The sequence below is a fragment of the Lepisosteus platostomus genome, chromosome 18, assembly GCF_059453375.1.
Source record: "Lepisosteus platostomus isolate fLepPlt1 chromosome 18, fLepPlt1.hap1, whole genome shotgun sequence".
Classification (NCBI taxonomy): domain Eukaryota; kingdom Metazoa; phylum Chordata; class Actinopteri; order Semionotiformes; family Lepisosteidae; genus Lepisosteus; species Lepisosteus platostomus.
The window spans coordinates 17,424,627-17,448,489 of NC_142628.1; the positions used below are offsets into that span (position 1 = coordinate 17,424,627).

Below are 23,863 nucleotides of genomic sequence, written 5' to 3' on the forward strand. Positions count from 1 at the left end.
GGGTCAGGCTGCTGAGTTCTGGACAGACTGGAGTTTGTTCAGTGTGGAGTTAGACACCCCCAAGAGTAGGGCAGTGCATCAATCTGAGAGACGACGAGAGGGTTGAGCAGCTTTCCTGCTCCAGCCAGAGACATCGCAGGAGATGCTCTGATGCTCCACAGCATCACTGACCTGCTACAGTCAGAGACATTACTGGATATCCATACGCTGGTACTATTTCTGAGGTGGAGGAATTTTTCCTGTTTTTACAATGTTTTGCATCTGTGGGTCAAACATCGGGCCTGGACCAAATATCACCCCCAAAGTCTTCAACTTGGATTGAAATTCAAGTACAGTACCACAGGGGCTGGGTCTCTGCCCTGGGTTTAATCAGAGTAACTGCAGAAGGATTAATGAGTTCCTCGCTCCCCCACAGGGGGGCGCCTCTCAGACCCGCAGCCCCAGACCTCACTGCGCAGGACCCCGAGTGGCTGCAGGCCGCGAGGCTTTGAGCCCATTGAGGAGCTGCGGGGGCCCTGTACCCCTGAAACTGCCTCCCGGGGGGGCTCTGCAGGCCCAGTGGTTGAGACACACTTTTACCTGGCCTGGCAAACTAAGAGGCCATGTGAGACCCCTGCAAGAGCACAGCGGCCCCCAGGGAGGCTGGGGCGCTGACCCCAGGTCAACAGGTCAAGTCTTAAAGGAAGTGCAAAATTCTTTATTTTTTACAAAACTCTTTACCATGTATATGTATACAGTAACAGTATATAACAGTAATAGGACTGACTGAGGAGTATTTTTACCAGAAAGGGAAAGTGAGACATTCAAAGTAAAACATCTAAAACAACCACAACTTTATTACATCACCCTGGAAAAGCTCCCAGCTCCCGGCTCGTGCGGGGCCGGGGGGTGGGGGGCGGGCGGCACTCAGAAGTGCTTGGCGCCCCCCTGTGGCGGGGAGTGCCACACGGCAGAGCTGGTGCGCTTGAAGTAGCGCGGCTTGCTCTTGTAGAAGATGTCCTGCAGCTCGGGAGGCTCGATCTCGCCGAAGTGCGAGTCCACATCGATGGGGTTGAAGTACTGCTGCAGGATGGCCTGCTGCAGCTGGGGGCCTAGAAACACGGGTGCGAGAGTTAGGTCACCTGTCCACACGGCTCTAGGAAGCCGCACAGGACAGGCAGAGTGACCCCCGAGCCTGAACCTGTGTTCATTTAGTCACCAGTGTTTGATTTCATCAGTCTTAGTCAAGTCACCTACAGTGTCCATTAGTCAGGGGGCCTGTACCCCTGAAACTGCCTCACGCAGCTACATTGAGCTGATCTTCAGTACTGTTTTACAATCCTTTCCTGCTGTGCTAGACCCATCTAAAGTACTGTCAGACAAAAGCATGGAGAACCACAAGAATTTCCTGCGGCTTTTCTGTAAAAATCAGCGAGGTGCTCTAGTTTAAATATTAATGTTATTAGCACAGCATATGCATCTCCTTGTTCATCTGCGTACCAACCAATCAATTACCACTGAGACTTCATGCACGAGGCGTGGAGAAGCCGGGCTGGAAACGAGGACATTTGGAAGCAGACTGGCGACTGTCCCCCAGGAGCGGCCCGTCCCGGGACCGGACCTGCTGCAGCCAGCCCGCTGGCTCTCACGTGCAAACTGTAAACCTCACGTGACTAAACCCATTCCAGTTTGAGCTTCTGTCAGACAGGTCATTTTGTCTCTTCACTCAAACAAAGATGCAAAACAATTCAGTGTTCGCCATCATTGTTGAGGATTTTCGTGAGCATTTAGTCTTTAATGAAAATAAAAGACAGGTCGCTGACGAACATCTTCAGTGACTCAATGAACGGCGGCCTGCGCACCCCACAGCCCTGTGTACACTCACCCTCAGCCCAGGACGGGATGGGCTTCCGCGGCGCCCCCTCGTCATCCGTCGAGTCATCGCTGTTCTGGTCCATCCCATAATCTTCAGGGTTGCTCGACGCCACCGTCCGGTTCTCTCCCTTGGGGGTGATCTGGTAGGACTGGGGGGACTTCTGTGGAGAGCAAGGAGCCGACGTGAGGAGGGGAGTGGGTGGGAGGGAGCTGGGGGACGGGGGGGAGCAGGACCAGCAGCAGCTGTACCTCGATGTCCACGGTCACGTTGAGCAAGACGCCGGTGCTCTTGGGGCTCTGGGGGCTCCTGGGCGCGGCGGGCTAGAGAGGACAGCAGGGAGAGGCAGGAGTGAGAGCTGGCAGATGGGCGGCGGCAGACAGAGCAGAACCCCTCACCATGCTGCTGGCCTACCTGGGGCTTGGAGTCCGCGCTGTCAACAGGGGGCGCTGGCTGAGGCTCCACTGGGGGGGGCTGCAACACAGGGAGGAGGGGTGAGGAGCTTGACAGGGGGAGGAGGGGCGAGGAGCCAGACAGCAGCGGCAGAGTCGGCTTACCTTCACCTCCACAGTGACGGTGAGCGCTTTGGCAGCCGCCTGCCTCTGCAGCTCCGCCTGCCTCTGCAGCTCCGCCTGCTGGCAAGACCACAGCGTTACAGCCTGGCCGCTACAGCCCCTACAGTCTTTCAGGAGAGCTCATGTTAGCGCCTCAGTCATGTCCAATACCTGCCGCCTCTTCTCCTCGGCCTCTCGCAGCTGCTTCTCCTGGGCCGCCCGGGCCAGCTCCCTCTGCAGCGCCAGCGCCTTCTCCTTCTCCTTCTCCACTCGCTCCCTGGAAGGGCAGAGGGAGATGAAGACCTCCGCCGCCGCTCGCAGTGCCCCCCCCGCACTGCTGCCCCCACATACAGCTCACCTCTCGGCCTCGGCCAGGCGCTGCGCTCGCTGCTCCTCCTCCTCCTGCTGCTGCTGCCTGCGGGCCTGCAGCTCCTGGAGAACAGCGACCACAGTCACCTAGAGCCGACCGGCACAGCCCCACACACACACACACACACACACACACACACACACACACACACACACACACACACACACACACACACACACACACACACACACGGACCACAGTCACCTAGAGCCGACCGGCACAGCCCCACACACACACACGGACCACAGTCACCTAGAGCCGACCGGCACAGCCCCACACACACACGGACCACAGTCACCTAGAGCCGACCGGCACAGTCCCACACACACACACGGACCACAGTCACCTAGAGCGGACCGGCACAGCCCCACACACACACGGACCACAGTCACCTAGAGCCGACCGGCACAGCCCCACACACACACACACACACCACAGTCACCTAGAGCCGACCGGCACAGCCCCCCCCCCACACACACACACACACACACACACGGACCACAGTCACCTAGAGCCGACCGGCACAGCCCCACACACACACACGGACCACAGTCACCTAGAGCCGACCGGCACAGCCCCACACACACACACACACACACACACACACACACACACACACACACACACACACACACACACACACACACACACACACACACACACACACGGACCACAGTCACCTAGAGCCGACTGGCACAGCCCCACACACAGCGACACAACGGGCCCCGGACGCCACACATTGACAACCAGCACTGACGCTGCAGAAGCATCACACCTCCAGCTGCTGCTTCTTCTTCCTGGCCTCGTCCTCCTGCCGCTTGCTGGGCACCTTCTTCTTGGACTCTGCCAGGCGCTCCACCCGCAGCTGCAGAGACAGGCAGACCCCCGGTCAGAGTGACACAGGCCCAGCCTGGACCCCCGGTCAGAGTGACACAGGCCCAGCCTGGACCCCCGGTCAGAGTGACACAGGCCCAGCCTGGACCCCCGCAGAGCGCTTGAACTTGGCAGACAGGGTCACTGGACGTCACCGCGTATGGTCACATGATAACCCAAAAAACAAGGCGCTATATTTCGGGAACGAAAGCGGCACAAACGCTACTTTCAACGGCACAAACGCAGCACTAACGAATGAGACCGGCTCGGTTCCCCTACGACATTGTAGGGGGGGCTTAGTGACGTCACGACCCGGAAAAAAGAAAGCGCTATATCTCAGAAACGAAAGCGGCACAAACGTAGCACTAATGAATGAGGTGGGTTTCATCGTTTGTGCTGTCTGCAGGGAGGCCAGCTTCACTGAGCTGGCTAGAGCCCAAATGAGTCCGAGTGAAAGAGAAGGTGGACACGCTGGCTGCCCAGAGGCGCAGGGAGACGCTGACCTTGTCGTTCTTTTCCTCGATCTGAGCCATCTTCTGCTCGATCTTCTTCTTCTTTTCTTCCTCCTTCTGCTCCTCCCTCTCACGCGCCTCAATCACCTTGCGCAGCCGCTCCTCCCGTTTCCTGCAGGCAGGGACAGTCAGGAGGCACGGGACAGAGTCAGAGACCAGAGAGGGAAAGACGTACAGGGGCAAGGAACAGACAGGACAGATAGAGGCACAGGCTGAGGAAGATGGGCAGCTCCTGAGGCTTCAAAACAAACCTTTTCATCTCCTCCAGCTTCCTCCTCTTCTCCTCCTCCATCTTCTTCTTCCTCTCAGTCTCCTGCTCCTGCTTCTTCTTCAGAGCCTCAAACCTCTGCCGCTCCCTCTCCTGAGAGAAAGGCCACAGCCCATCAGGGCTCTGCTCGGCACCCCGCACACGGCGCCCCGCACACACCCTACACGCTTACACCACGTGACACCAGAACTCCCAGGTGAGTCAGTAATCGTGTCAGCTGCTCTAGAGGCAGTGGGATTACACTCAAGAAGTCTGCAGCCCAGCTCTCAGCCACGACCGATGACCGGTCGGGGGCTCCTGGGCCACAGACTGCCGAGCGGGTCAGAGACGCGTCACACACAGAGCCCAGGGCAGGGGTCAGTCTGTTAGAGCAGTGAACACTGAGCACAGGGACTTACCACCACGCTGCCAGCCTAGGGGAAGAGACAAGACAGAGCATCAGAGGTCAGACCGGCCCTGAGGCAGGTCGCAGTTCACGGACTCCCCAGACGACCTGCAGAACCCCTGTCCTTCTCAACACAGCAGCCAGGCACCAGAAGGCCTCCTGCGCAAGCCCTCGGACCCGAGGCCACCCGTGGCCACTCACCTTGGGGTCTGCATGCAGGGGGGTGGTGTGCTTGATGAAGGCCTTGAGGACGCTGCTGCGGCCCACCGAGCCGGGGGTCATCAGCAGCTGGTTCTTGTGCACCGTGTGCAGGAAGGACTTGATGTGTGGCCGGGTGACCTGCGGCAAAAGGCGGGCGAGAGCCGGTGAGACGGCTGACCAGGACAGTGAGCTGACCGCTGTGGGCGGCCGGACGACGCTCTTACACTCTGGCTCTTCTTGGGAGGGGAGGCCTTCTTGGGGCTGGGGGTGTCCTCAGCTTCGGCGGACTTGCGCTTCGAACCCGGGCGCGGCCTGCACACACAGGGACAGGTCAGAGGCGTGGGGGGAGCGAGGCAGCCGCTGGCGCCGAGCTCTGCAGAGCGAGGACACTCACCTGAGACGGGTGTGAGACTCAGCCGGCTTCTTCCCACTGTCGTCTGCAGGGAGAGAAACAGCCCGTTACCCCTCCTGCCACACCGGCCCCCGAGCAGACAGGGCCAGGGCCCAGTCCGCAGACTGGCAACAAGCAGAGAGGCCCTGGGGAAGAAGCACCCTGATGCCACTACTTCTGGAACCATCAACACACTGCCCGCCCCCCCCAGCGAACAGGGACCCTCAACACACTGCCCGCCCCCCCCAGCGAACAGGGACCCTCAACACACTGCCCGCCCCCCCCAGCGAACAGGGACCCTCAACACACTGCCCCCCCAGCGAACAGGGACCCTCAACACACTGCCCCCCCAGCGAACAGGGACCCTCAACACACTGCCCCCCCCAGCGAACAGGGACCCTCAACACACTGGCGCCCGATCAGCCTGTCCAATCGCAGTGGGGTACCTGTGTTGGAGACAGGGGTGCTCGAACCCAAGCTGCTGCTGTCCTGTGAGCAGGTGATGGGAGGGCATCTCAGGGCCACAGGGGGCGTGTCCTTGCTCTGGATGGGGGACAGCTGGTCGCTCTGTGTGGTCTGAGGCTGAGGGACAGAGTCCTGCAACTCCAAGAACACAAGACCCTCACACACACACACCAAGACTCTGCCTGCAAGAGCCCCTTTACACTCACACACACACAGACCCCCTCTCACACACACACCCTCGGCCCACAGGAGCACCAGACCCTCACACACACACACACCCTCGGCCCGCAGCGTGTGCACACAGCTCACAGGCCCAGAGCCTCACCTCTCTCCCAGGGGTTTCCTCTGTTGGGGGTCCCTCACTCACTGCAGGCTCCTCTGACTGCTCACTGAAACACAAGACACTGGTTTCGCTTGTTGCTCAGACCCACTGGAGCCCCACAGCCCAGCGGTGCCGACACTCACCCTTTTGGGTCTGTCTCCAGGAAGACATCTGCAAAGACACAAGAGCCCAGTCAACCCGGCGCCGGGAGGGACAGAGACAGACAGAGCCCGCCCAGCGCCGGGAGGGACAGACGCACACAGACTCACCGTTGAGCTGGCTGCAGGAGGCCGAACTCCGGCGGTCCCTGCTCTTCTGGAAGGACTGGCGCGAGGCCCGGCGGGCGGACTGACGGGTCATGCTGTAGCGGAGGCCGGCCAGCGAGCGGCGCAGCGGCAGCGAGCAGCGCGCCGAGGACCGGCGTGGGGCGGGGGGTGGCTGGGACCCGGGGAGGCCGTCTGGGGGCACTGCGGTATCTTGCCCGGCCGGGAAGCCCTCCTGGGCTGGGCGGTGCTGCTCGGCGGACCGTCGGTCGGCAGCCGAGATCAGGACCACGGGGAGCTTCGTCTGCTCCAGTGGGGGGACGTCCGCCTCAGGGGGGCTGGCCGGGAGGGGCTGTACCGGCGGCTGCCGGCTGCGCTTGGGCCTGGCGCCCAGCTTGTCCCAGGCCCCCTCCTCCTGCTGTCCCCGCTGCGCGGGCGCGCTCGGGGCGGCGCGGCGCGTGGAGCGCTTGGGCGGCTCGGGCTCGGGCTCGGGCTCCAGCAGCGGGGCCTCCCTGGGGCGGCTGCTGCTGCTGCTGCGCTTCGGCCGGCCGGAGGCGTCCTGCTGGGGCTCCGGGTCCCGGGGCGCAGGCGGGGGCTCGGGTGTGCTCTGCTCGGGGATGAGCGTCATGGCGGTGGGCACGCGAGCCGACGAGCGGCGCAGGTTAGTCCTCTTGCCCTTTGAGAAGCTGGGGGGAGAGACAGGGGGGCTGCAGTCAGCCACTCTCCGCACGACCTCGCCGCGGAGCCACAGACCTGCAGCCCCGTGGTCGAGCACAGGCTGGCCGGGAGCTCGTGAGACTCTCAACCGGGGAAGGAGTTTGCTCAAGCACAGGCAAGGCTCTACGACCATGGGTTCGAGTCCCGGGCCCCTGTGACCTCAGCCAGGCACGCGAGCAGGGCGCCCTTCACACACGGGTGGAACACGCCGGCCGAGCGCACTGCTGGACACCCTTACCGCCTGCCGCTCTGCTCCGGCCCCAGGGACGAGCGCTTCCTGCGGCGCTTCCTCTTCTGGGAGGGCGTCTTGGGCATCAGCTCGGGCTCGGCGCTGAAGTCGCTGAGAGGGGGAGGAGGAGGAGAGGATGAAGACGCAGTGCCAGCAACCCCCCCCCACGTGCGGTGCAGGTCCAGTCCGGTCCGGCTCGGCTCACCTGGTGAACATGCGCCGGGCCTCCTGCTCGATCTCCTTCAGCCACACCATGTGCTTGCTGTCCACCTCCTCCTCGAAGTCCCGCAGCTTCCCCTGGAAGACCTGCAGCAGGGCGTCGGTGGAGGACTGCAGCCCGTTCATGCCTGCAGCTGCGAGACAGCAGGGAGTCGCACCCGAGCTCAGAACACAGAGAACACGCCCCCTGGCCCAGAGGCTCGCCTCACAGGGCTCCATGGGACTGCAACACTAGTTTTAGATTTCGGGGCTAGAAAGAATCGGCACTCACGAGTGCATTTCAAATCGCAATGAAGGGAAAATGTAGACAGTAACGTGTAAAACCTGCAATTTACACCACAGAATAACTTCCAGGTGTGCGCAGCGCCGTGTCCTGTGATTCAAACGAGGCAACAATCCCGGTGAGGTGAGGCCCTATTACACTGAACACCAGCAGGCTTGTGAACACGTCTCGTTCAGGCCCACAGAAATATCGCTCCACTGTAAAAGCATCTACCGCTTGTTGACTCTGCCTGCGGATCATGTTGGAACGTTTCTTAGCTGAAATATCCGCTGCACAACCTGTACTTATTCACTCGCACGTCACAGGACGCCAATCGGCACAGGGACTGGGGAGCAGGAAGGGCCGCCTCACGTTACGGTTCACGGGATCTCTCGCTCTCGCCCGCGGAGAGACCAGCGATTTGCACCAACATGGTGACTTGCAGTACTTTCACAAAGTTCCAGTTCCCGGGGTCGAAAGGGGAACTGCAGTCACCGTGGGCGAGAGCAAGAGCGCGTGACAACGGCGACGTGAAGCGGCTGAGGGCTCAGCACTGGCGTCATTACTTTTCTGTCTCGTGTTGGTATATCCAATTCATTTTTATATAGCGCCTTTCACAACAAGGTTGCCCCAAGGCACTTAGGATAGAACCGAGTCCCTGGCAATTTAATGTTTTTAATTTAAGAACAGCATTTATGTTAAAATACCCCAGATACGGGTATATAACTACTAATGCGATTCTCAACTGTAGTTAGTCAGGAGACAAGTACAGCAGCTGGTTTGAGTTTGAACATGTATCGGATTATAGTGGCTTTCACTTCCATTCATACGGAGATCCTTCAGATGAAGAAGCAAATACACTGCTATTGGGTTTTATGTATAAGCTACATTTGTGCCTGCAATGGTATAAGTGGTCTGCAATTTCAGGGGCTACAGTTGTTGAACTTCATTTAAGAGTAATTTATGTGTGTGGATCTTCTCAGTTGGAGGTAGTGAGTTAAAGTTCTAGGATTGTTGAGCTATAACGGACAAAGGAAGGTATTGTACATTACTTACAGCAGAGTTAGCACAAAAAGCACCAGCTGACGTCCAACAGCAGTGGCAACTTTATTTCTTAACAGAATGAGCATTAATATAAGCTGCTGGTACATGGGAGTGGATTTCATCTAAAAGTAACATTACACTGCCAGGAGACTTCTGTAAGCGATCTTTCACTGCTCCTTGCCTCCCGCTGGTCACGGAGGCCTGTGCGGTCACACAGCCTTGCGAGCGACTGGACGGGCCCCCAGCTCTGGCTGTGGCTGCTTCACCACCCTGATTACTGGAGCGCAGCCACAGGACAGAGAAGAGACACTGCTGGTTTGTTGCTTTAACTTCTTTGTGCCCTCAAACCCCCAATAAACAGGGCACTGTTATCCCCTGGGAGACAAGTGCAGAATCACTTTATAATATACAATACAACAACTCAATTCAATTAGCCCCCAGATGTGACAAAAAACGTTTAAGACTTACACCCCATTTACATAGGGACCTTCATTTCAGCTCTCTTCACTCTCCAGGGTATCTGAAACTTCACTATCGCATACCAAAGGCCCCACATGAGCCAGCTATAATACAGCTACTGATTAACAATGGAGTTTAGTGTCTATCTTAAGTTACACTTATCAATATACCTCCTTATGAATAATTGTGGCATCAGGAAAGCAGTTTCAGCGAAGTATTACACTAATGTTCAGGCGACAGATGCATAAGTTCATGACTTAGTGACGATGTCTCCTGTAGTCAGGAAGGTTCTCATGTGATCCACTGTTCTGCTTAGTCCACTACCAAGTTATTCCAACCATGTGAAGAGGAGGGTCCTCAGGACTGCAGCTGGGGCTCCAGGCTGGCTGCAGTCAGGGAGGAGCTGGCTTAGCGCAGGGCTGGGTGCTGACCACTGGCTGAACTCAGAGCCGCAAACTGGAGTTCAATGCGATTGACCCCCCAGAAAAATCAAATAAAAACAAAGACAAGACACCGACAGAGTATAACCGAAGTTTGTTTTGTCAGTTTAAATGAAGGAGACTGAGTGATCCAGGATCGTACGTCAGTGATGTAATTAGAGAGGGCAGACAGTCACATCTGTGTCAGGTTCAGTATGGACATAGATCTGAGCATCACTGGCAAGAAATGATCAATCAGACCATGTGGTTTTGATAACCGAGTGCTGAACAGGAGAGGACCCAGTGTCGAACCCCCAGGAACACCAGATTCAATGACTCAACTTAACTGACACCCCCAGAGACAGTGTACCAGTGACCAGCAAGGTAAGAGCAGTGTCAGAAACTCCAGTTTCAACAAGAGAATCACGACTACATGACTTTAACAGAGTCAAAAGCAGCACCGTGGTCAAGAAGAATAAAGATCAATAGAGAACCAGTGGAGATGGCTAGTGACTGTAACTAGGACAGATTCTGTCCGAACCCAGATTGGAAGAGCTCAAGAAAGTCATCTGCAATAAGACAGCTGCTTAATTGAAATGCAACAGCAAATTCTAAAATGTTTCGCAAAGAATTAGGCAGTCCAGAGCCATGTGTTTTTTTTAAGAAGAGGGGTAACTGCAGTCGTGTTGAAGTGAGGGGAGAGAGAGAGAGGAAGCACAGAAGATCAGCTCCTAATTTCTTTGGGATTTTATTGTCTTCAGGAACTGGACAAATAGTTTAGGAGTAAGGCAACATCAATAAAACAAAAATAATTTAACATTGAAAAAATAACTACCAGTATTAATCAACAAAGCAAACAACTGAAGAACTAAAAAACAACTTAGACACAGTAACACTGATGATAAAGAACCTGAGGAGAAACTGCAAGAGACCAAGAGGACCAAACAGAAGGAGGAACAAAAAAAGGAAAGAGGGGATCAGACAAGATGGAGAAAGTGAAAGAAAAATACAATCAATAACAAGAGAACCCAAATAACTCAGCCAGTACAGAAAATAGCTGGTAAGCCATTTTTCCCCCTTTTTTGACACCTCTAAAACTGAACTGTTGCATTAAAAAAATAAAATTATAGAGGAACTTACTTAGACTAAAAACTGTTGGCTGAGTTTTTATTTTAAAACAAAATAAAATACACCTGGGCCCATTGTCTTTGAGAAGCCTCAGCCTGGCTGTCTGTTTGCAAATCTCCATAGGGGGCGCCAGCGACGCAGAAGACACTGTACCGATCGTCAACACTGTACCGCTGTGGTAAGTGATGAAACAGGGCAGTGAGGCCGCTCCGGAGCTTTCTGATGAAAAGCTCATGGACCTTAAAACACAGGCCGACCTGGAGAAACCTCCCCCAGAAATGTGAGAGACCAACCAGACTCTCATTACAGAGAGTTCAGCCCCACCTGACTCCGAGCCCGCGAACACAGCTACAGAACAGCCGAGCAAGACTGCGGCCCCAGACAACACCGAATCACACGGCCCCCAGCACAGCGCGCCTCCTGAGAGAGAAACCCTCCCCTCTGGAGCTGGACTTCACCGAGTTCAAGGAACTGATGCTGGGGAGACAGCACAACAGCGAAGAGACGAGGTTAGTAGATACAAGAACAAATGCAGAACCACCAGCCAACAGCTCAGGGCACAGATAGAAGAGTTGCAGCAGGACAACAGTAAGCTGCAGTCGGAAGTAGCTGAGAGAGGAGCTGCAGCTTGCAGAGAGGACAAGCAAGACTCTCAAAGAACAGCTGAGGAAACTCACTGCTTCTCACTGCAACAGACAAGCCCTGAGACACCAACCTGAACCCCTGCTACCCCCACTCTTAACTCTCCCTTATCCAGTACCCACACTGTAGCAAACACCACACCTACTTCACACCCTGACACCTCAAACTCCCTCACAACACCCCGTCCAAAAGTACATCCACCTTGCCTCACAGTCAGGGTGACCACACACACAGCCCCCCACATGGCTCCACCCAACACACTAAACCCCCCACGCAGCCCCCCTGCCCTGCAGCACAGCGGATTGGACACCAGAAGCAGACGCACGAAAGTAGACCTTATCGACTCCAACGGGAGGTACATTGGTTAGCAGATGCTCTTCCCGGGACTACAAACAGCAAAGCTCTGGCGTCCGACGGCAGAGAAGGCCCTGCAGCTGCTGTCCAGGTCGGTCCTGGGACCCCACAGCACATCATCATTCACACTGGCACCAACGACCTGAGGACCCAGAAAAATCCCAGAACCCAGACCAGTGACCGAGCAGGACCAGAACCAGCGCCACACTCCATGCCCCTCACCCAGACCAGCAGCTGAACCGGATCAAAACCATTCACCCCTCACCCAGCACAACAGAAGAGCCAGACTGAGCTCAATTACAAATAAATCAGACCTAAACATTTATGGAAAACTCAATTTTGGAATTGTCTGTTAAAGAAAACCAAAGCCCCTTAGACTCCCCAATCAGTGAGCAGGAGCTACTGGACAAACTCCAGGCCCTCAGACCACGCAAAGCCTGTGGCCAAGATGGAGTCAACAATGAGATCCTGATACACAGCAGCACGAAGTTGCAACAAGCCCTGCTCAAACTCCTCAATCTCATCATGACAGCCGGATGTTTCCCCGAGGCCTGGAACCAAGGACTGATCACGCCCATCTACAAGAGTGGAGATAGACTCGATCCCAACAACAACCGGGGCATCTGTGTGAACAGTAACCTGGGGAAGGTATTCTGCAGTATCCTGAACACACGAGTACTGGCTTTCCTTACCGAACACAATGTCCTGAGCAAGAGTCAGATTGGCTTATTACCAGATCACTGCATATCTGATCACATTTACACCCTACACACACTGATAAACACATCCAAGAAAAAGAAGGATTTTTTTTGCCTGCTGTATCAATTTCAAGAGAGCTTTTGACTCAATTTAGCACAAAGGACTGTTTAATACCACGATCAACGGGATTACTGCTCCTGGCACTGCTGTTGTAACAATATTTCCCTCACTTTCATTAATGCATTTCATTCAAAAGCTTCTAGCCTCCCAGTTAGCGATGCCTGGAATTTACACGCTACGGCCATATCACTCTGCAACTCACAACTGGCAGCCCACTGGAGCTCAGCTGGTGTGAGCGTGGCCAGTATCTGGATGGGAGACTCCTAGGAAAGCTGAGGCTGCTGCTGGAAGAGGTGTTAGTGGGACGAGCAGGGGGCGCTCACCCTGCGGTCTGTGTGGGTCCTAATGCCCCAGTATAGTGACGGGGACACTATACTGTAAACAGGCGCCGTCCTTCGGATGAGACGTAAAACCGAGGTCCTGACTCCCTATGGTCATTAAAAATTCCAGGGCATCTCTCAAAAAGAGTAGGGGTGTAACCCCAGCGTCCTGGCCAAATTTCCCATGGGCCCTTACCAATCATGGCCTCCTAATAATCCCCATCTATGAACTGGCTTCATTACTCAGCTCTCCTCCCCACTGAGAGCTGATGTGGTGGATGCTGCACATTGGTGGTGGTGGAGGGGATCCCCATTACCTGTAAAGCGCTTTGAGTGGAGTGTCCAGAAAAGCGCTATACAAGTGTAAGAAATTATTATTAAAAAACAAACTGGAATGCTACAGAATCCTAAACAGATAATACACACTAGCTGAATACTTGACCAACCTAAGTGACAGCAAAAAGAAGCAGACCCTGACTAAGTACAGGCTCAGTGACCACTGCCTGGCCATAGAAACTGGGCGACACAGGCAGACCTGGCTGCCCAGAGAGGACAGGCTGTGCTCCCACTGCCAGCGGGGAGAAATAGAGACAGAGGTGCACTTCCTACTGCACTGTGACAGATACTCTGGGATTAGAGAAACATTCTTCCTTAAACTCAGAAATCTAATCCCAGAGTTCCCACACCTGTCAGAATCACAACGGGTCCCAATCCTACTGGGAGAGGGAGGAGGGAACTCGGTTGAACTGGCAGCCCAGTATGTGATCTCCTGTCACAGCCTGAGGAACAGTGAGTCTTTCCATCAATAATGCTCCTTATGTTTAGAAGTAAACATCTTATGATTCTGTCTTGTAAATATCTGTAGATTTTTGTTTTATGTTCATTCTATTTGTTTTGCTTTGGCAACACTGATTTTACTCATTGATCATACCAATAAAGCACCTTGAATTGAACTGGCACCACCCCAGTGTTTATCGAGGACGACAGGGCTGAAATAACACAGTGGGAACAGGATCTGATAAATGAGATGGAGTTCACACGTGATACCAACCTACCCAGGCATGTAGTGTCAAGTTGAGAGAATCTAGTGAAAACAGGCCTGCAGGCTGCAGGGGGAGCAGTATCACGCATGGAGAGAATGTGACGCTGGAAGCTGTCAATCTTGGAAGTAATAAAATGAAGAAGTGCTGCACAGCTGGGAGGAAGCGAGTAGATAATGTAGTAGGGACAAGTAAAGGTGAAGTCCATGCTAAAAACAAAACAAAAGTGTCAGCTGTGGAGAATATGAAACGCAGTGTCCATTTTCCTTTCAGAAGAGGATAAATCTGCACTTGTTCCTTTACAGCCTGCGCATGCTGACACAGCTCCCCATGATGGTGGAGAACAGGGGTCTGTGAGAGTCACGTGGGAGAAACGGCCGGATCCAGCCCACTCTGCTGCATCCTTGTACTCGGACAGGAGCTCCGTCCCAGACTGCAGCCTGCAGTCCAGTACGAGCGCAGCTGGGCAGTGTACCGGGGACAGAGCAGGGAAAGAGCCGGCTCAGGGCTCAGGAGGAAGTACCTTCTCTTCCAGAGTGTCAGCGTCAGAGAAGCAGGACCATGAAAACGGAGCAGAATCGGCACACCTGGCCAGGTCAGCTGATCGGCAGCTGTGCAAACCTACAGAGCTGGAGGGGAAGAGCGAGAGGTAGGAGCTCAAAACAGCTGGCTCCGAGTACGTGGGAGAGAGGAGTCATTGACAACGACTTGGTCCAGGCAGGCTGACTGCAAGCTGAGGCTCAAGCTAGAAACTCGCTCACTGAGCTGGAAGGCTGTGACTCATCACAGGCACTCGAGTGAGCAGGAATTAGGGAAAACTGTTAACCCTTATTTCTGTTTGGGGTCTTGGAGACCCCAAACCCTCTTTAACAGCTCAAAAAACATTGTTTTATCAGCTCAATACTTCATGACTTTTCCTAGTTTTATGAGAACGGCTTATAAACATGATTGACTTGATGTTTCAGAGGTCCTCTGCGGAAAATCATACATAAGTTATGTTTGGGGTCTCAGAGACCCCAGATATTAAACATGATTAAATGCAGTGGATTTTCACATGCTTTGATTCTCTGACTGGTGTTGAGGGTACAGTTGGCTCAACACTACTCCTCCCAAATAAATCTGTACACACACACGCTCACGTGCACAGATAAATGTGCATGCGCACCTACATCTGTACACACACACAGATAAATGTGCATGCGCACCTACATCTGTACACACACAGATAAATGTGCATGCGCACCTACATCTGTACACACACAGATAAATGTGCATGCGCACCTACATCTGTACACACACAGATAAATGTGCATGCGCACCTACATCTGTACACACACAGATAAATGTGCATGCGCACCTACATCTGTACACACACAGATAAATGTGCATGCGCACCTACATCTGTACACACACAGATAAATGTGCATGCGCACCTACATCTGTACACACACACAAACACACTTGCTCACGTGCACAGATAAGTGTGCATGCACACCTACATCTGTACACACACAGATAAATGTGCATGCGCACCTACATCTGTACACAGACTTGCTCACGTGCACAGATAAATGTGCATGCGCACCTACATCTGTACAGACGCACTTGCTCACGTGCACAGATAAATGTGCATGCACACCTACATCTGTACACACACTTGCTCACGTGCACAGATAAATGTGCATGCGCACCTACATCTGTACACACACACAAACACACTTGCTCACGTGCACAGATAAATGTGCATGCGCACCTACACTAATCTTTGCAGAAACTCCAGACGGCGCACCTGAAAGGAACCGGGGTAAGAGGGTTGCCGTGGATGTGACAGATGGACTATGTGGTCATAATGTGAGGTGACAGTATTTCACATCCTACACCTTAGGGGAGGAACTACTGAAAAGAAAGCTGACAATGTTGGGAACAATAAGAACAAGCCAGAGCTGAAGAAAAGACCAGGAAGGTGAAATCATCCACGCTTGCTTTCACCGACACCACTGCACTTGTATCCTACTGTCCCAAGAAAAATGTCCTCCTTATGAGCACGAGGCATAAAGATGCAGTTGTGAGCAACAGAGAGGACAGAAAGCCTGAAATGGTTTTAGACCGCAACGAAACCAAACCTGGATAAAGTCACTGCCACATATAGCTGCCAGCGAAAGCCCGCCTGCTGGCCCCTCCGCCATTTTTTTTTAACATCACCGAAGTCAGCACCTGCAACGCTTTTGTCATTGGAGTGAAACCAATGATCGGTACAGTGGCAAACGGAACTGGAGGAGCATCTTCTTGGAGCAGCTAGGTCAAGCCCTGGCGAAGCCTCATACAGAGAGGGAGCAGCCCCTTCCCAGATCACGACCAGCTGCCTCCGCTGGGAGGGAGACTCAATCAGCCCGAGCCCCCAGCACTCCAGCAGCAGCTGCCAGGTCTGCACAAAAGGAAATGACACCAAGACTCGCGCAACGTGTAGGAAGTGTCAACTACATACGGAGGACACACACACAGAAACCATCTGCACATCTTGCATAAAGTAATGTCTTGCTTCATGGTTGCCTTAGTGTCCCGCAGGGCGGGGGGGGACATTTGAAAGCATCTTGTGACTGGGTTCTAGGGGTCTGTGGCTGGCAGTCTTGTTGACCAGGGGGGTGGTGTTGTATATTTCAAATCTGTACATAGTTTGCCTGTGGGACAAGTGCTTAGACAGATCAGTTGTCTAGTTGGATTTGTTTTATTGCCTTTTGTAAGCGTGTCCTCTCTGGGGTCAAACTGTCCCCAAACAAACAGCATAACTATACTGTATAACATTTCTTTCTCTGGGATTTGTTTTGGCAAACGAGAAGTACATATTTGTTCATGTATAGCCCATAGAACATAAACCATGAAACATTTAATCATTTGGTATAATGTTTTAGGGTCACTGACAGATTTCGTCACCTTTCTGAAATGTGCACGCCTCCTTCGTGGCAAGAGGGAGGCCTGAGGCTTCAATCATTCTCGGTCTACCGGGTTTTAATGAGGTCAGAAGGAAAAAAAATATTTGAAGGGGAAAAAATAGGTTAATTTGGAAATTATTTTCTTACACATACAGCACTGGGGTCTCTGGGACCCCAAACAATAAGGAAGTCAAAGCAATCTGTACACGACACAAGGGAAACCCACGAAGAACGCTTGCGTGGGGGTCTGTCAGCTGTGTCCGAGATCGGAGGGCGGACATTTCAAAGAAGAGAAGAAAGCAGAGGTACAGTAACCGGCAGAAAAGCGGACTTGAAATATTCAGACCCCGTCAGAGCGGAGGGGCGAGCCTGCCCGTCTGCTCGGTGAGCTGGACAGCGGGCCCGGCGTCAGGCGGCCAGAGTCGCACACGGAGAGAGGCCGGGGTGCCCCCTCCAGGCGGCACAGGCAGGGCGCTGGAGCTGGAGCACCCCGGCACGGCTCGAAAGTTATTCTGAAGCGGTTTAAGACGCAGACACGGCGAGGAAGCGCAGCTCGCCGGGATCACGCAGACGGAGCTGGGGAGGACGAGTCGCAGGCCGGAGCCCCGGGACCCGCCGGCCGCTCAGGACACCCGCCCGCACAAACCCCGACACAGGACCGACTCACCTTCGTCAAAAAACCTTCCCCTTGACTCCGTACACTTTTGCCGGCCGGCTTCTCTGTCTCTGTCAGTCTCGATACACGACAAGCGCCCGTCTCTGTCTCCGTCTCTATCTCTGTCTCAGCACTCGGCTGAACTCCAGGCGCGCCGAGACCGTTGTGGAGTTTGAAAACTCGGAGGGCCAATCAGAGAGCGAGCAACGAGCGCGCGAGGCGGGCCCGCACGCAGTGCGCAGGCGCAAGGCCGCCTTAAAGGCAGGTGTCGGCTGTGTTTCTATTTTCAAACAGAGCTGAAAACATATTGGCCGACAGATATTGTCTTTAAGACCCGCAAAGTGCATAGTGCAAAATGTACTGTCTAAATCTGTTCAGACTACGTTTTCTAGTTTTTTTAAAGACATCTCCCTAAAACTGAATGTTACATGTTACAGCAGGATAATTTTATTAGAATAGCAGCTACATTCCCAGTACAGTAGGACAGTCCTGTTCCAGTAGGAGCTACAGTCCCAGTACAGTAGAACAGTCCTGTTAGAATAGGGGCTACAGTCCCAGTACAGTAGGACAGTCCTGTTACAGTAGGAGCTACAGTCCCGCTACAGTAGGACAGTCCTGTTACAGTAGGGGCTACAGTCCCGGTACAGTAGGACAGTCCTGTTACAGTAGGAGCTACAGTCCCAGTGCAGTAGGACTGTCCTGTTGCAGTAGGAGCTACAGTCCCGGTACAGTAGGACAGTCCTGTTACAGTAGGGGCTACAGTCCCGGTACAGTAGGACAGTCCTGTTACAGTAGGAGCTACAGTCCCAGTACAGTAGAACAGTCCTGTTACAGTAGGAGCTACAGTCCAGTACAGTAGGACAGTCCTGTTACAATAGGAGCTACAGTCCCGGTACAGTAGGACAGTCCCGGTACAGTAGGACTGTCCTGTTGCAGTAGGAGCTACAGTCCCAGTGGAGTAGAGCTGACCCACTGATGACATTATAATGCATCAGTAAAGGCAGGTACAGTATTCCCATCAGCAGATGACGTGTTGAAAGGCAGGTTACCGGGATCCGAACAGACTAGAAAAGACTCTTCAAACGACCGCAATGTTGTCAGTGTAGTGGCTACGAGTTTACAGCTTGTTCCTACTAGCAGAGGTTTCTGTGACACACGGGCACTCGAAGTGCGTTTTTACCGTGATGTGACTCTGTCGTGTTGTGTGCATTTTTGTCCTTGACCGTTTGAGAAGTTATCGAACCTGCGGTCAGGGGACACGTATTTTGCCTTCAAAACTCTTCTACTGTACAGATCTTGCTCATCTAATCTGGAATACCTGATTACAGCCGTTATAAAGACTCGGCCAGCTGTGCAGCGTCATCAGCAAATACGAAAACACGCATCCGACAGCTGTTTCTACCGCGGCGGGGGACTTTAACCGCTGCAACCTTAAAAACGTGCTACCAAAGCACTTTCAACACGACTCCGTCCCCTACAGAGGCAATAACACACTGGATCACGGTCACACCACGCCTCCGTGTTCTCTCTTCCTGTTTACCAGCAGAAGCTAAGAGCGCCCCCTGCAGGAGAGACCTGGCAGCGCGGAGCAAGGACTCGCAGATTTTTTTGAAGTAGTTCCAGTAACGAGCTGCGTCAGCAGGCGTAGGCTGCAAAGGAACAAGGAAGGTTTATTCTGCTGAAAAGAGAAGAAAATAAACATAACTTTTCGGCTGTGGAGCCTTCTGCTGGTGTCACATCCGAAGAAGACTGTTTTGAAATGACTGATGGGTGTGCATTCTTCCAGTGATCCAGATGCGTATACAGAGGTGGTCACATCCTTCACCAGTTACTGTATGGACAGAGCTGTTCCTACCAGGAGGATCTGGATAATATCCCAATTAGAGGCCCCGGATGAACAAACACATTCACTACAAACTTCGGGCACAGTCTTCTGCCTTCCAAGCAGGAGACGGAGAACTGTATTACACATCAAGGTACGACCTGGAGAAGCAGGAATACAAGGACACACTGGAACCAGCCTGGGGGCGGCTCAAGGCCTGCAGGAGCAGCAGTATCTCCTCCCCTGAGGCATCTCTACCAGAGGAGCTGAATTTATGACAGACGGTGCTTGAGGAAAGCTCTAAGCATCATCAAAGACCCCACACATCCCAGCTACAGACTGTACGACCCTCTACCATCTGGATAACGGTACCGGAGCATTCGGGCCCGGAGTACCAGACTCAGAGACCGTTTTTACCCCCGCACTATCAAACTGTTAAACTCCCAGCCTCACCTCACCTCTCACCTATGATCTGAACCTCACAGTGCCTTCTTCCTTTCTTACCAAAAACCCAAACACACATTGAAAATCTACCTCTGCCTCACATGTCAAAAGCTCACTCCCCATCATTTCTATCCCTTTATTTCATTCTGTTGATGCATGTTTTTGCACATAACCTGTTACCTTTTTGTTGTTTTTTGCACACTGCCTGTTGCAGCTGAACACCTGGCCCTCCTGCTCTGGGGCTCCGAGCAGCTGAACACCTGGCCCTCCTGCTCTGGGGCTCCGAGCAGCTGAACACCTGGCCCTCCCGCTCTGGGGCTCCGAGCAGCTGAACACCTGGCCCTCCCGCTCTGGGGCTCCGAGCAGCTGAACACCTGGCCCTCCTGCTCTGGGGCTCCGAGCAGCTGAACACCTGGCCCTCCCGCTCTGAGGCTCTGAGCACCGAGGAGCTGAACACCTGGCCCTCCCGCTCTGAGGCTCCGAGCACCGAGGAGCTGAACACCTGGCCCTCCTGCTCTGAGGCTCCGAGCACCGAGGAGCTGAACACCTGGCCCTCCTGCTCTGAGGCTCCGAGCAGCTGAACACCTGGCCCTCCCGCTCTGAGGCTCCGAGCAGCTGAACACCTGGCCCTCCCGCTCTGAGGCTCCGAGCAGCTGAACACCTGGCCCTCCCGCTCTGAGGCTCCGAGCAGCTGAACACCTGGCCCTCCCACTCTGAGGCTCCGAGCAGCTGAACACCTGGCCCTCCCACTCTGAGGCTCCGAGCAGCTGAACACCTGGCCCTCCTGCTCTGGGGCTCCGAGCAGCTGAACACCTGGCCCTCCTGCTCTGAGGCTCCGAGGAGCTGAACACCTGGGCCTCCCGCTCTGAGGCTCCGAGCAGCTGAACACCTGGCCCTCCCGCTCTGAGGCTCCGAGCAGCTGAACACCTGGCCCTCCCGCTCTGGGGCTCCGAGCAGCTGAACACCTGGGCCTCCCGCTCTGAGGCTCTGAGCAGCTGAACACCTGGCCCTCCTGCTCTGAGGCTCCGAGCAGCTGAACACCTGGCCCTCCCACTCTGAGGCTCCGAGCAGCTGAACACCTGGCCCTCCTGCTCTGGGGCTCTGAGCAGCTGAACACCTGGCCCTCCCACTCTGAGGCTCCGAGCAGCTGAACACCTGGCCCTCCTGCTCTGGGGGTCCGAGCAGCTGAACACCTGGCCCTCCCGCTCTGGGGCTCCGAGCAGCTGAATACCTGGGCCTCCCGCTCTGAGGCTCTGAGCAGCTGAACACCTGGCCCTCCTGCTCTGAGGCTCCGAGCAGCTGAACACCTGGCCCTCCCACTCTGAGGCTCCGAGCAGCTGAACACCTGGCCCTCCTGCTCTGGGGCTCCGAGCAGCTGAACACCTGGCCCTCCTGCTCTGAGGCTCCGAGGAGCTGAACACCTGGGCCTCCCGCTCTGAGGCTCTGAGCAGCTGAACACCTGGCCCTCCCGCTCTGAGGCTCCGAGCAGCTGAACACCTGGCCCTCCCACTCTGAGGCTCCGAGCAGCTGAACACCTGGCCCTCCCGCTCTGAGGCTCTGAGCAGCTGAACACCTGGCCCTCCCGCTCTGAGCACCGAGCAGCTGAACACCTGGCCCTCCCACTCTGAGGCTCCGAGCAGCTGAACACCTGGCCCTCCTGCTCTGGGGCTCCGAGCAGCTGAACACCTGGCCCTCATGCTCTGAGGCTCCGAGGAGCTGAACACCTGGGCCTCCCGCTCTGAGGCTCCGAGGAGCTGAACACCTGGCCCTCCCGCTCTGAGGCTCTGAGCAGCTGAACACCTGGCCCTCCCGCTCTGAGCACCGAGCAGCTGAACACCTGGCCCTCCCACTCTGAGGCTCCGAGCAGCTGAACACCTGGCCCTCCTGCTCTGGGGCTCCGAGCAGCTGAACACCTGGCCCTCCTGCTCTGGGGCTCCGAGCAGCTGAACACCTGGCCCTCCTGCTCTGGGGCTCCGAGCAGCTGAACACCTGGGCCTCCCGCTCTGAGGCTCTGAGCAGCTGAACACCTGGGCCTCCCGCTCTGAGGCTCCGAGGAGCTAAACACCTGGCCCTCCCACTCTGAGGCTCTGAACACCGAGAGCTACCAGGGCCCCAGTGAGCCGGGAGACTGTGTGGTACAGCTCTCTAAACATGAGCAGAGCCCTCAAGAGAGTGAAACCCCACAGAGCAGCCGGCCCAGCTGGTGTCTCCTCTTGTTTCCTTACAACCTGTGCGGGTCAGCTGTCTCCTGTATATACAGACACTTTTAACCTGTCTCTCCCCCTGTCAGTCGGACCAGAGTCAATAGTGCCAAGGAAGACCAGGGTAGCTTGTCTGAATGATTACCGCCGAGTGGCTCTCACTTCTGTGGTCAGGAAAAGGACTAGTATTGTCCGACTGTATATAGGTGTGAGCCTGGTCAGTACCTGGATGGGAGACCTCCTGGGAAAAACTAAGGTTGCTGCTGGAAGAGGCGTTAGTGGGGCCAGCGGGGGGTGCTCACCCTGTGGTCCATGTGGGTCCTAATGCCCCAGTATAGTGACGGGGACACTATACTGTAAACAGGCGCCGTCCTTCGGTTGAGACGTAAAACCGAGGTCCTGACTCTCTGTGGTCATTAAAAATCCCAGGGCGCTTCTCGAAAAGAGTAGGGGTGTAACCCCGGTGTCCTGGCCAAATTTCCAATTGGCCCTTACCAATCATGGCCTCCTAATAATCCCCCTCTATGAACTGGCTTCATTACTCTGCTCTCCTCCCCACTGAGAGCTGGTGTGTGGGGAGCGTTCTGGCGCACTATGGCTGCCGTCGCATCATCCAGGTGGGGCTGCACATTGGTGGTGGTGGAGGGGATCCCCATTACCTGTAAAGCGCTTTGAGTGGAGTGTTCAGAAAAGCAATTATTATTATTATTATTATTATTATAAACCGCTCTATCCCAGACTCCCTTGACCCACGTCACTTTGCTCACCGCCTGAAGAGGTCAGCTGATGATGCCGTATCTCGAGCACTTCATACTGCCCTCGGACATTCAGACAGACGGGGCTCCTGTGTTAGGAAGCTGTTTACAGATTACAGCTCGGCCTTCAACACAATTGTTCCCGCCAGTCTGGGTTTGTGCAACTCTGTCTTCAACTGGATACTGGATTTCCTGATGGGGAGACAGACCTCAGGTGGTGAAAATTGGCAACGTTGTCTCCTCTACAGTGATCCTGAACACTGGAGCTCTACAAGGCTGCTGTCTCAGCCTGTCCCCTAGGCTGTATAGCCACATACAGCAGCAATCACATTATTAAGTCTCCTGATGACACCACTATTACTGGGCTGATCAACAACAACGATGAGTCTGCACACAGGAGTGAGGTGGAGCATCTTACAAGATGGTGCTTTGACAACAATCTGGCCCTGACTGTCAACAAGACAGAAGAGCTCATTGTGGACTTCAGGAGACCCAGAGGGAGTCTCTCCCCACTCAGGATCAAGGGCACAGCAGTGGGCCCTGTCAGCTGCTTCAGGTTCCTCGGCCTGCAGATCTCCACTGGCCTGGCTTGGTCTCACAACAAGGAAGCAGTTTGAGGAAGCAGCTCCTCATGAACTTTTTCCCCAGCAACATAGACAGTGTCCTCACTGGTGTCCTCACTGTGTGGTACAGCAGTACTACCACGCATGACAGGGACTCGGTACAAAGGGCTGTGGCAGTGACACAGGGGATTATAGGATGTGTTGTAACAGAAAGAATAAGGTTCTGGATCCCGAGATGAAGTTAAACAGATGAGTTTATTGCATGCAAGGAACAATAAAGCCGGAGTCTTGTTTCCCGCAAGAAACAACAAAACCGAAGTATTGTTCAAAGTGCCGGTACAAACTTTAGGCTTATATAGTCCTTCCTTGCTGTTCTGATTCGTCA

At 54.5% G+C, this 23,863-nt stretch overlaps 1 protein-coding gene across 7 annotated transcripts; it reads right to left on the minus strand.

Annotated features, from left to right (window-relative positions):
* Window positions 1-681: 681 nt before the first annotated feature.
* incenp (inner centromere protein) lies at window positions 682-22,951 on the minus strand. Of its 7 annotated transcripts, XM_088610843.1 has the most exons (22): window positions 17,706-17,875; window positions 17,040-17,104; window positions 7,608-7,755; window positions 7,412-7,513; window positions 6,463-7,142; window positions 6,337-6,364; window positions 6,197-6,260; window positions 5,853-6,009; window positions 5,410-5,452; window positions 5,240-5,327; window positions 5,016-5,153; window positions 4,828-4,842; window positions 4,413-4,522; window positions 4,153-4,273; window positions 3,552-3,641; window positions 2,765-2,838; window positions 2,578-2,683; window positions 2,410-2,487; window positions 2,267-2,326; window positions 2,104-2,175; window positions 1,865-2,015; window positions 682-1,091 (listed from the first exon to the last, which is right to left on the minus strand). In XM_088610843.1, the coding sequence occupies exons 2-22, from the start codon at window positions 17,095-17,097 to the stop codon at window positions 907-909; spliced, it is 2,568 nt and encodes an 855-aa protein (XP_088466969.1). In that variant the 5' UTR covers window positions 17,098-17,104; window positions 17,706-17,875; the 3' UTR covers window positions 682-906. The 7 variants fall into 7 exon arrangements, with proteins under 7 accessions (XP_088466969.1, XP_088466971.1, XP_088466970.1 ...); XM_088610845.1 differs by lacking the exons at window positions 17,040-17,104; window positions 17,706-17,875 and adding an exon at window positions 22,928-22,951; XM_088610844.1 differs by lacking the exon at window positions 17,040-17,104.
* Window positions 22,952-23,863: the final 912 nt, after the last annotated feature.